General features: G+C 48.4%; 1 protein-coding gene across 2 annotated transcripts in view; it reads right to left on the bottom strand.

Moving 5' to 3' along the window:
* Window positions 1-13,068, bottom strand: part of RETREG1 (reticulophagy regulator 1) — a 609,140-nt gene that overhangs the window by 37,595 nt on the left and 558,477 nt on the right. For both annotated transcript variants that reach the window (XM_069219479.1, XM_069219480.1), the window contains one exon: window positions 232-369. In XM_069219479.1, the coding sequence (XP_069075580.1) occupies window positions 232-369 (138 nt within the window). The remainder of the gene's footprint in view (window positions 1-231; window positions 370-13,068) is intronic.

The raw sequence follows: 13,068 nt of genomic DNA, 5'->3' as shown, positions 1-13,068 counted from the left end.
GAGTTCTTTTCACAAAGGAAGCAAAATTTGTTTATTCAAAGCAGCCATGATTTCTAGTGTTCAATGTTGGCTTCTTTTGGCAAAGACATGGTAAATGTCCATGCTTAACATTAACTGACCAGAGAAAAAGGTCAAGAGAAGAAATGCATTTCAAAACTCTAACTCCACTCGCCTTTGAGCCTGGCAGGGAGGCGTTTTATGACTTTGTAGGAAGAAAGAACCACCACTCACCTGCTCTGTCTTTTCTCCACTGGCTGAGATAGTTCAAGACACCAAAGTCCAGTTTCTGCAGAACTGGCAGTACTTTGCTGTATAATTTCTGCCCACATTCATGGCTCTTCAGCAGTGGACAGAAAAAGGCACACAATACTGAAACAGAAGATTGAAAATGAAATGAGTGATTGAGAAAAGCATTTATAAAGCACACACTGCGTGCTAGGCCACATCTAGGTGCTACAAAGTGCTTTCAAGGAGGTGAAGGATCTCAAAGTTAAAGTTTTAGTGAGTCACTTACCTTTGTAGGCAAATACTGTGAAGTTGGTTCCGATTTCTCCACCCAGAGAGCATAGGGACAGAAATATCCCCAGCTTTGTGAACCGGTGGGTACCCTTACCCTGAGTGCCCAACTGCCTTTAAAACTGGTATCCTGACTTTTATTTTGGTCTGGGTGTCAGACTAACCTAACATATGCACACAGGTCTAGCCCTGTCCCTAACAATGCCAGGTTCAGGACCTGTCTTGTGATCTCGAGTGGTACCTCAAATTTGCCCTTGATGGTGGCCGCATACCATGTTTTGTGAATTTGTAGAATGCACAGCCCTATTTTCTGTGTCAGTGAGAACACTGTGCACTGACCCTCCCCTGAGTAATTTTCCACTTTTATGTGAAACCCAGAGTCTTTTGTTAACATTCTGTCTTCTCTGCTTGCTAATTCTTCCTTTGGGGGCAAAGGAAGAAACCTGATTATTGAACTGGAATGAAACAGAGTCTTAGGCCTCACAATCTTCTTATGTCTTTAGTCTCTTATCTATAAAAATTAGGAGTGCTTAGGCTCATTTAAGTTAGTTAGAGCTATAACAAAACCATTGACAAGGACCACCAACAAAGTGTGCACTTCACTGAAGTGGGCAGACACAAACACTGAAGCTCCACTGCTTGATGTGCTTAGTGAGAATATTTTACCTATGGCTTGACATTTAATTCTGGCTTTACCAACTTGCAAGATATGTGGTGTGAACTTTGTATTACAAGTCTGGGCAGGTTCCCCATCAGAGCCACATTACTTTGGTGAGAAGTCCCTCAGTCTCATCATGGAAACCACTCATACCCCAGTTGCTGTGTAATGAGCAAAAAGAAAACCAAATTTCACATTTTTCACCCAGCCTTGCATTATGACAAACGGTGTGCTCTTGGGCAATCATATTTTCAAAATATTCTGCTGCTAGTTTTTTTCACAGATAGGAAAGATAGGAAACCTTTAATCAAACTAAATGTTGGTAGCAAATAACTGATAAGAAAACAGGGCTGTAATCCAAAAATCACTGGATTTTACCCATGAGGGAGAAAACATCTAGTCTCATAGTACGTTCGCTAAAATGTGGTGTAGTGAGAAAGGTAAAATAAGAAGTCATGCAGTAGAGTGATGTTACTCCTGTGTCCCCGAATTGTTTGATCATAGTCAAATCATGTCCTTCATATGCCATTGCTCCTTTAAGTGCTATTATGTGAGCGTTTCACATGGCCACAATGAAGAAAATGAGGACCCGGAACAATATCAATACCAACAATATTATCTCGATAGGCCATCAGCACGGTTTGATATGTACAAGTCTATAATTTTGGTCATTGTTTCATCGCTAAATGGGAGCTGAATCTTCACTTTCATTGTGTTTGGTTATTTGAACACCATGATACATGATTTAGCCTTGAATTCTTTCTGGGCTCCTTCATTATAAAACTATGAAACTATGAAACTATGTGAAAATCGCAAGCGTCTATCTTACTTGTGGAACAGATTCCAACAGTCACTAAGTTGTATTTTTCTTTTTTACAGACAATGCAGTTTCCCAAATTATGTTCGTCACAAGTCCCCATTTCTATAAACCCAATTAGCTTTAAGCTAAGATTTCATGGCGGTCACTTGCTGGCTAAGGGCCACTGTCCTGCTAGTTCAGGCCCCTTCCTGATGTATGTTCATATTTTTCTTTATTATTCTCTTCAAACATGAAGATATTCCTAAAGAGAAGTGACGCAGGACTTAAATGATTGCTCGTGTTTTTGACAACTTCTGTCAGTGTTTAGCCAAGTAAAAAGCAGAGCAGTGCTGCTGTTCACCATGGGACCGGGCAAAATGTAAAGGTCATGAAAGCTGCACGCAGACCCTGGGCCATACAATGAGCAATCATACACTACACCAAGCCCTAGAATAGAGAGCGCCATACCCGGGTGGGTTGTTTTACTAGGTATCGTACATTAACACCGTCTCCTCATCAAGCTCCCACACCCGCCGTCTCCTACTGAAGATTTTCAAATGGATTCCCCATGACACGAGGAAGACATTCACCCATGCACTCATCACCAACAAACTGGACTACGGCAACGCACTATATGCTGGCATTACCAAGAAACTTCAATCAAGACTACAAGTCCAGAATGCAGCAGCCAGACTCATCCTGGACATCCCCCATCACAGGTGAATCTCCTCTCACCTCTGAGACCTACACTGGCTCCCAGTAAACAAGCGTGTCATATACAAACTTCTGATCCACACCTTCAAGGCACTGCACAACACAGGACCAGCACACCTCAACCACCGCCTCACCTTCTACGTACCCAACAGACATCTCCCTTCCTCCCAGCTCGCCCTTGCAGCTGTCCCAAAGATCTGGAAAAGTACAGCAGGTGGACGATCGTTCTCCTACCTACCCCCCCGAACATGGAACACACTTCCTCTCAAGCTCAGGCAGACCGCATCACTGAAGCAGTTAAAGAAGGACCTCAAGACCTGGCTCTTCAACTGAGCAGCACACCTACATTCAGCGCCTTGAGACCTTGAGACCACATGGGTGATTAGCTGCGCTTTACAAATCCTTGATTGATTGATTCCTGCATCAGAGACCTGCTGAATTAGGTACGTATTATTATGTTTTGCTGTAGTAACAAAGTGCTTGATTGTACAAAGACAAGCACTGGACTTCACAACATATTTATTGTGTCTGTTGGTTCATTGCTGAGTTCTGAACTCCTGCCCCACACTACCTCCAACAAGCTTTGCACTGCTCACCCTGGCAACCCTGAGATTCAACTGCAGAAAAAGTTGTACTTGCCCAGTTTACAGAGCCATTCTAAGATGGACCCAAGGACATCGGTGAAGTTAACCCACCACGGTTGGGGCCCAGTAGTCCCTGTCTGCCTTGTGATCTCCTGAACTGGGTCTGATAACACCCTTCAAAAAACAGGGGAGACAAGTCTAATACTAATACATGTTTATCACCAACTTCACTACAGAGTTGTGTATTCTTAGAGTGGTTTGTTTTTATCACCACTTCAAGTAGCATGATCTCCAATGAAAGTGTCCAAAGCTGTCTCTCCCTTAGGCAAGTTTTTTGCTAGTTTAAAGTACACAAGAGCACAGCAGCAACACCACTTTATCAATACAATCCAAGTGATGCTTGAAAAGTATCGGCCACACTGTCTATTCTTTCAGATGGTAACACACCTAGAGACATACAGAAAATAGATTGAAGTTACAGAACAATATTAAAAATACAATGGAAACATATATATATTTTATGTATATATTGTTGGAAAATGGGTTATTGGTAAGGGCAGGTAGGTACCTGCACTTAGCAATAGTACACCAACCTCCACTAAGGTCCAGTTAGGTCTCAGTAAATTAAACCCAGCTCAACCCTTGGTAGCTTGGCAACGAGCGTCAAGGCTTAACTTAGGAGACAGAGTGTAAAGCATTCAAATATCACAAAACAGTAATTAAATAAAACACAGGAAACAGTTTAAAAATCCAAAACCAATTTATAAAAATAGATTATATTTTTATCTTTAAAATGACACCAAAACGAATAAAATCAGATAAGGGGAACCGGAGATATGAATTTTTAAAGAATCATTATTTTTTTAGCGCCTAGAAACAAAAAGCGCCAATCGGGTCATCTGGTTGCACCTCGACCGGGGCCAAGTCAAAGTTTCAGGCCGACCGCGATGGAGCCCTGCTCGGCTACAGGCCGCGGGAGGCCTCGGTTAAAATGTTACCTTCACACTTAGTCTTTTTTTTCGAAGATTTTCTTCAGTGGGACGAACCTGCCAGTCCAATCCGACCTCCTGGAGCCCTTCTCCGGATACGCGATGCTGAAATCCTCGGTGGAGATTTTTACCTTCGGACTTAGTCGTTTTTTCGAGGTGAAAATCCTTCGACCGGGGTAAACCTGGATCTTGATCCGACGTCCATGGAGCCCTTCTCGGATACGCTGGCTGGGAGGTCCCGGTCAACTTTTTACCTTCGGACTTAGTCTCTTTTTTGGAGATTTTCTTTACCGGGACGAACCAGCAAATCAGGCCGGGTCGCGGTTGAGGCAAGCCGGCTAGAGTTGCCGCGGCGAGTCGGTCCCTCTATGGAGCTTTTTTACAAAAGTTGTCCAAACTTCTCCAAACTTCTGGGGCTTCTCCCAGATGTCCTTTTAAGGTTCTTTTGGGGTCCACAGCTCACCCCAAGGGTCCAGAAGTTCTGAGATGGTCCTTGGGGGGTGCGGACTACAACTCCCAGAATGCACCTGGCGCAAACTCCTTTTTGGCCACTGGACAGTTGTCAGCTGGTCGCTTTCTTCAGGAGTTGGTGCAGGGGACTCTGGATAGCAATTTTTCACCTGTAGCAAACAGGGAGTCCCTCCTTGAACCAGTTGAAGCCAGGCAAAGTCCTTCTTGTGGTGAAGCCCAAGTGTGCAGCTGGTGCAGTCCTTCTGAGTGCAGGTTCCAGGTGCAGGCCAGGGGTCCAGCAGGGCAGTCCTTCTTCTCCTTTGGTTCTTCCTTGTTGGAATCTGATGGGGATCTGAGGTGTGGGTGCAGGTCTGCCAGTTTTATCCTTGCTTCTGGGTGAAAAGCAGGGGGGTCCTGGTTCTCCAATCAGGTGCAGGGTCCTTCCCCCTGTGATGACCACTTCCTGGGAAGTGTGGCAAAAAGCAATCCCAGGAGGCAACATTCTCTAAGAATCCATCATGGCTGAATCTGATTTTTGGAGGTTACATCTGGCTGAGCCCACCCACTGGTGTGGCTAAAAATCATAAACACACCCCTCTCCTGCCCTCTCCTAATCTAATCAAGGGGGCACCTAGTTGTCTGGGGTTGCAGGATGTGGGGGTGTTGCTGGTTGCTCCAAATGTCCTTCTCTGCCTTTGAAGACCAGTTTGGCAGCCCTCCCCCTTCCTGCCTCACCATCTGCTGAGGGGAGATTCCCTCCCACAGGCACATTCCTTTGTGTGAAGCCAGGCCACTTCACACCTCATCAAGGCAGCTTGGTCAAGCTGCTCAAGGCTGGCCAATCAGAGCACAGCAGCAAAAACAATGCAGGGCTGAAATTGGCAACTTTTCAGGTAAAGTTTAAAACTCTTTACCTGAACAAGTTATATTAAATCCAACAACTGGAAGTTGTGGGATTTATTACAACAATTAATTTGATACCAAACTCTTGGTATGCATCATTTAAGGAGACTTTAAAAATTAAAATAAAGTCTCCCCATTCTAGCCTATGAAGGCCATTTACTACAATGAGGGAAAAACGAATTTGGCTGTTTTTACCTCACCAGGGCTTATAAAACTATTTTTATAAAGTCCCTGCTTATAGTTACATGGCACCCAGCCCTAGGGGCACATAGGGCACATCTTAGGGGTGACTTATATGTAAAAATAAGGCAGTTTGAGACTTTGGAACTACTTTTAATTCCAAAGTCGAATTTGCATATAACTTTAATTTAAAAGCAGCCAGCAAGGCAGGCCTGCCTTTAAAATGACACTGGGCACCTCAGCAGTGCACCTACGGGTGCACTACCTATGCTGTGGTCCCTAAACCTACATGCCCTACCATATACTAGGGACTTATAGGTAGGTTAACTTAGCCAATTATAATTAGCCTAATTTGCATATCCATTTTACACAGAGCACTGGCCCTGGGACTGGTAAGCAGTACCCAGGGCACAGCCAAGAGTCAGTAACCACCAGTACCTGTCCAAAAAGTGTGGGGGTGACCAGGGCAAAAAGGAGGACTTTCCTACACTGCCCCCCCCCCAGATGAAAGGTGATGGGTACTAACCTACACCCTGGTAGTCCTCATCAGCTAAGTGGAAAAACCTGGAAAGGCCATCCGCATTGGCATGGGCAGTCCCAGGTCTGTGCTCCACTGTGAAGTCCATCCCCTGTAGGGAAATGGACCACCTTAACAGTTTTGGGTTCTCCCCCCTCATCTGCATCAACCATCTGAGAGGTCTGTGGTCAGTTTGTACACGGAAGTGAGTGCCAAACAAGTAAGGCCTCAACTTCTTCAGGGACCAGACCACAGCAAAGGCCTCCCTCTCAATGGCACTCCATCTTTTCTCTCTGGGGAGTAGTCGCCTGCTGATGAAGGCAACTGGTTGATCTTGGCCCTCTTCATTAACTTGTGCTAACACTGCCCCAATCCCTTCCTCTGAAGCATCTGTTTGCACTATAAACTCCTTGCTATAGTCAGGGGCCAGTAACACTGGTGCTGAACACATAGCCTGTTTTAGGGTGTCAAAAGCTTTCTGACACTCTGGGGTCCAAATGACCTTCTTGGGCTGTTTCTTGGAGGTAAGCTCAGTCAGAGGGGCCACTATGGTCCCATAATTCTGAACAAACCTCCGGTAGTACCCAGTCAGGCCAAGAAAGGCCCTGACCTGAGTCTGGGTTTTAGGAGCCTCCCAATCCAGGATAGTCTAGCTCTTGGGCTGGAGAGGTTGTACATGGCCTCCACCAACAAGGTGGCCCAGGTACACAACTGAGCTTTGCCCTATCTGGCACTTGCTTGCCTTGATAGTCAGGCCTGCTTGAAGCAGGGCCTGAAGCACTTCCTTCAGGTGGACCAGGTGGTCCTCCCAGGTGGAACTAAATACAGCTATATCATCCAGATAAGCTGCACTGAAAGATTCCAACCCAGACAGGACTCTATTCACCAACCGTTGGAAGGTGGCAGGAAAATTTTTAAGGCCAAAGGGCATCACCTTGAACTGAAAGTGGCCCTCTGGTGTGGAAAATGCTGACCTCTCCTTAGCTCCTGGACTTAAGGCAATCTGCCAGTATCCTGAGGTCAGATCAAACGTGCTCAGGAATTTGGCAGCCCCCAACCTATCAATGAGCTCATCAGCTCTAGGTATGGGGTGAGCATCAGTCCTAGTGACTGCATTTAGACCTCTGTAGTCCACACAAAATCTCAATTCTTTCTTCCCACCTTGGGGGTTAGGTTTGGGCACCAGTACCACTGGACTGGACCAAGGACTGTCAGAGGGCTCAATTACCTTGAGCTCCAACATCTTAGCCACTTCAGCTTTGATGTTGGCCTTGACCTGGTCAGACAGTCTGTACAGCTTGTTCTTGACAGGCAAGCTGTCACCAGTGTCAACGTTATGGACACACCAATTGGTGAGTCCAGGGGTCAGGGAGAACAGACTAGCAAACTGTTCCAAAACTTGTTTGCAGTCTTTTTGTTGCTGGTCTGTCAACTTGGGAGAGAGTACCACTCCCTCCACTGACCCATCTTGTGCATTTGAGGACAGGAGGTCTGGTAGAGGTTCACTCTCCTCCTCCTTCCCTTCATCAGTGACCATCAGCATGGTCATGTCTGCCCTGTCCTGGTGGGGTTTCAGCCTGTTAACATGCAGGATCCTATGAGGATTCCTGGGGGTGCCAAGGTCCACCAAGTAGGTGACCTCACCCTTTTTCTCCAGAATTGGATAGGGCCCATTCCATTTGGCCTGAAGTGCCCTAGGAGCCATGGGCTCCAAAACCCACACCAGCTGTCCCGGGTGATACTCAGGCATGGTAGCCTTCTGATCATGCCAGAGCTTCATGAGCTCCTGGCTGGCCTCCAGGTTTCTGCTTGCCTTCTTCATGTACTCAGCCATGCGTGACCGCAGGCCCAGCACATAATCTAGCACATTCTCCTTGGACTCTCTGAGAGGCTTTTCCCAAGCCTCTTACAGGGTGCCCAAACAGTAACTCAAAGGGGCTGAATCCAACCCCCTTCTGTGGCACCTCTCCGTAGGCAAACAGCAGGCATGGGAGGAGAACATCCCATCTCCTCCTGAGTTTGTCAGACAAACCCATGATCATGCCCTTCAGGGTCTTATTAAATCTTTCCACCAGACCATTGGTCTGTGGATGATAGGGGGTGGTGAACTTATAAGTAGCACCACAATCATCCCACATGGCTTTCAGATAGGCTGACATAAAGTTTGTGCCCCTATCTGAGACCACCTCCTTTGGGAACCCCACTCTGGTGAACACACCAAGTAGGGCCCTAGCCACTGTGGGAGCAGTGACTGTCCGGAGGGATATTGCCTCAGGGTACCTGGTGGCATGGTCCACAACCACCAAAATGTACCTGTTACCTGAGGCAGTTGGTGGGTCTAGGGGACCAACAATGTCAATCCCCACCCGCTCAAAGGGAGTCCCAACCACTGGCAGTGGTATCAAGGGAGCCTTTGGCTTGCCCCCTGTCTTGCCACTGGCTTGGCAGGTGACACAGGAGCTGCAAAACTCCTTGACTTTTTCGGACATTTGGGGCCAATAAAAATGGTTGACCAGCCTGTTCCAGGTCTTGGTCTGTCCCAAATGTCCAGCTAAGGGGATATCATGGCTTAAGATAAGGAGGAATTCTCTATACTTCTGGGGGACCACTACTCTCCTGGTGGCCCCTGGTTTGAGGGCCCTTGCCTCAGTGTAGAGAACTCCATCCTCCCAGTAAACCTTGTGGGTCCCACTGGTATCCCCTTGTTCATGCCTGGCAGCAGTCTGCCTCAGGCCCTCAAGAGTGGGACACTCTCTTTGTCCCTGGCACAACTCTTCTCTGGTGGGCCCACCTGCCCGTTGCAGTTCTGCCAAGTCAGGCAGCGCTTGCAGGGGAAGTGTCCCGCCCTCAGAGGTCAGATCCTCCCCCTCAGGGTTGGATTCCTCCTGACCCTCTGTACTTGTAGGGGCTGGCAAGCCAGACCCAGTGCCCTTTTCTCTTCTTCTTGGAGGCCTGGCCCATTGTTTCAGGGTCCAAGTGTCCAGCACTTCCCTGTTGTGCTGCCTGTGACCTGGTCACAGCACACACCCATTCAGGGAGGTCCAGCATTTGTGCATGGACCCTTCTCTCCACCTCTGACCATTCAGATGCTTCAAGATCATTTCCCAGCAGACACTCTACTGGAGGGCAGGAGCTACAGCTACCTTCTTAGGGCCAGTCACACCTCCCCATTCCAGACTCACCATGGCCATGGGATGGAGTTTGGTTCTGCTATCTGCATAAGTCACTTGGTGGAAGACACCAGGTAAGTACTGTTCTGGAGAAACCAGCTTCTCTGTGACCATTGTCACACTGGCTCCTGTATCTCTCACAGCTTCCACCTCAGTCCCATTGACTTTAAGCCTCTGCCTATACCTCTCCATGCTGGGAGGTAAGGTGGCCATAGTTGCAATGTCCACCCCACCCACAGATACTAAGGTGACCTCTGTGTGCCCTGATCCCAGCCCTGGGCCAACTTCCACCCCCAACCCTACACTAGCAATCCCCTGGGATTGCCCACAAGTGGGGGGCTTCTTGGAGCAGATAGCATCTCTTCTTTTGTGTCCAGGTTGATGACACTCAAAACACTTGCCGGCCTTAGCAAGCTCCTGAAACTTTCCTGCTTTAGCAGGATCATAATTCTTTCCCTGATACCCTTTCCCCTTAGAAGTGCAATGGCTCGGGCTCCCCCACCCTGAGAAGTTTTTGGGGACTCTTGTGAGGACTCCTTGGGCTTTTTATTATCTTTCCCTTGGTTCTTCCCCTGAGAAGAACCATGTCCTCCATTTTTCTGATCACCCCCTGGGGGTTTCTGGTTAACCCTAGTTCTTAACCAGTCATCTGCTGCCTCCCCCAGCTCTCTGGGGTTGGTCAACTTAGAGTCAACTAGATACTGGTGGAGCTTCTCTTGGACACAATTGGTTAGAAGGTGCTCCCTCATAATCAAATTGTACAGCCCCTCAAAGGTACTTACCTTGTTGCCCTGTATCCAGCCCTCTAGTGCCTTTACTGAAATGTCCACAAAGTCCACCCAGGACTGGGTGCTTGTCTTTTGGGTGTCCCTAAACTTGAGCCTATACTGCTCTGGGGTCAGACCAAACTTTTTAGTCAAGCATCTCTTCATATTGGGGTATGAGTCTGTCTCCTCCCCCCTCAAGGTTAGGAGCCTATCCCTCCCAGAGTTGGGAACCAACTCCCAAAGAAGTGAACCCCAGTACAGAGGCTTGACTCTCCTCATATGGAGGGCCCTCTCAAAGGCCCCCAGCCACTTATCTATATCATCCCCCTCTACATAGGCAGGAACCACCCCTTTGGGTAATCTGGGGCAAAACAAAAACACCCAGGGACACCTCAGCTTCTTTGTCGCTGCCACCATCTATTTTCTCTTCTCTTGCCCACTTTTTCTTTTCTAGGGCCAGCTTCTCTGCCTCCAAAGCTATGAATGCTAGCTGGGCCTCCAGCTCTCTTTCCCTGAGGGACAGGTTCTCTCCTCCTGAAGGGACCCCCTTCCCCCAACTAGCTTTGGGTCTGCCCCTAGTGACTGTATGTAATGAGGACCGGTCTTCCTCATCCTCACTTAGGCTCAGATGCCCTCCCCTGAGTGGTTGGAGCTAGCATCCTCCCCTACTTCTCCCTCCTCTGGAACTTCTTCTGGGTCTACCTCTTTGGCCTCAGCCCATGCTGTCAGGGATTTGATCAGGACATGCTTCCTGAGGTCAGTGGTTGCAGGCAACCCTCTTTCAGTACACAACCCCCTAAGCTGGACTACTGTCAGTGTGGGTAGGCTAGCCAGATCAAGCTCCATGGTTCCCTAGTTTTGTGTCAACAAAAACTTTTTGCAAAAATTGGAAACAAGAATTTAGAAAAATCACAAAAATTCAATAATTGAAATGAATCCAAATTAAAAATTAAAAAAAAATTTTGCACTAGGACAATATAAAGGATTTTTAATTTGTTTTACTTAAAACTGTAACGTGATACTGAACACAAGTACAGGATCCCACCACTGCTCACCAAAAATGTTGGAAAATGGGTTATTGGTAAGGGCAGGTAGGTACCTACACTTAGCAATAGGCCACCAACCTACACTAAGGTCCAGTTAGGTCTCAGTAAATTAAACCCAGCTCAACCCTTGGTAGCTTGGCAACGAGCGTCAAGGCTTAACTTAGGAGACAGAGTGTAAAGCATTCAAATATCACAAAACAGTAATTAAATAAAACACAGGAAACAGTTTAAAAATCCAAAACCAATTTATAAAAATAGATTATATTTTTATCTTTAAAATGACACCAAAACGAATAAAATCAGATAAGGGGAACCGGAGATATGAATTTTTAAAGAATTTTGGTTTTTTTTAGCGCCTAGAAACAAAAAAGCGCCAATCGGGTCATCTGGTTGCACCTCGACCGGAGCAAAGTCAAAGTTTCAGGCCGACCGCGATGGAGCCCTGCTCGGCTACAGGCCGCGGGAGGCCTCGGTTAAAATGTTACCTTCACACTTAGGGGGTCATTCTGACTCTGGCGGTAATTACCGCCATGGCGGAGGTCGGCGGTAGCACCGCCAACAGGCTGGCGGTGCACCGCTGGGCATTCTGACCGCGGCGGTTCAGCCGCGGCCAGAAACGGAAAGTCGGCGGTGTACCGCCGACTTCCCGCTGCCCTTGAGAATCCTCCATGGCGGCGGAGCGCGCTCCGCCACCATGGGGATTCTGACACCCCCTACCGCCATCCGGTTCCTGGCGGGTCTCCCGCCAGGAACAGGATGGCGGTAGGGGGTGCCGCGGGGCCCCTGGGGGCCCCTGCAGTGCCCATGCCAACGGCATGGGCACTGCAGGGGCCCCCGTAAGAGGGCCCCACGAAGAATTTCAGTGTCTGCTTTGCAGACACTGAAATTCGCGACGGGTGCAACTGCACCCGTCGCACCTTCCCACTCCGCCGGCTCCATTCTGAGCCGGCGTCCTCGTGGGAAGGGTGTTTCCCGCTGGGCTGGCGGGCGGACTTTCGGCGGTCGCCCGCCGGCCCAGTGGGAAAGCCAGAATGACCGCTGCGGTCTTTCGGCGGGAACCGCTTGGTGGGCGGCGACCGCCGTCCGCCGCGGTCAGAATCACCCCCTTAGTCTTTTTTTTAGAAGATTTTCTTCAGCGGGACGAACCTGGCAGTCCAATCCGACCTCTTGGAGCCCTTCTCCGGATACGCGATGCTGAAATCCTCGGTGGAGATTTTTACCTTCAGACTTAGTCGTTTTTTCGAGGTGAAAATCCTTCGACCGGGGTAAACCTGGATCTTGATCCGACGTCCATGGAGCCCTTCTCGGATACGCTGGCTGGGAGGTCCCGGTCAACTTTTTACCTTCGGACTTAGTCTCTTTTTTGGAGATTTTCTTTACCGGGACGAACCAGCAAATCAGGCCGGGTCGCGGTTGAGGCAAGCCGGCTAGAGTTGCCGCGGCGAGTCGGTCCCTCTATGGAGCTTTTTTACAAAAGTTGTCCAAACTTCTCCAAACTTCTGGGGCTTCTCCCAGATGTCCTTTTAAGGTTCTTTTGGGGTCCACAGCTCACCCCAAGGGTCCAGAAGTTCTGAGATGGTCCTTGGGGGGTGCGGACTACAACTCCCAGAATGCACCTGGCGCAAACTCCTTTTTGGCCACTGCACAGTGGTCAGCTGGTCGCTTTCTTCAGGAGTTGGTGCAGGGGACTCTGGATAGCAATTTTTCACCTGTAGCAAACAGGGAGTCCCTCCTTGAACCAGTTGAAGCCAGGCAAAGTCCTTCTTGTGGTGAAG

Source organism: Pleurodeles waltl, chromosome 2_2, assembly GCF_031143425.1.
Source record: "Pleurodeles waltl isolate 20211129_DDA chromosome 2_2, aPleWal1.hap1.20221129, whole genome shotgun sequence".
Taxonomy (NCBI): Eukaryota; Metazoa; Chordata; class Amphibia; order Caudata; family Salamandridae; genus Pleurodeles; species Pleurodeles waltl.
The sequence above is the reverse complement of the archived record's forward strand: the minus strand, read 5'-3'. Positions and strand labels throughout refer to the sequence as shown.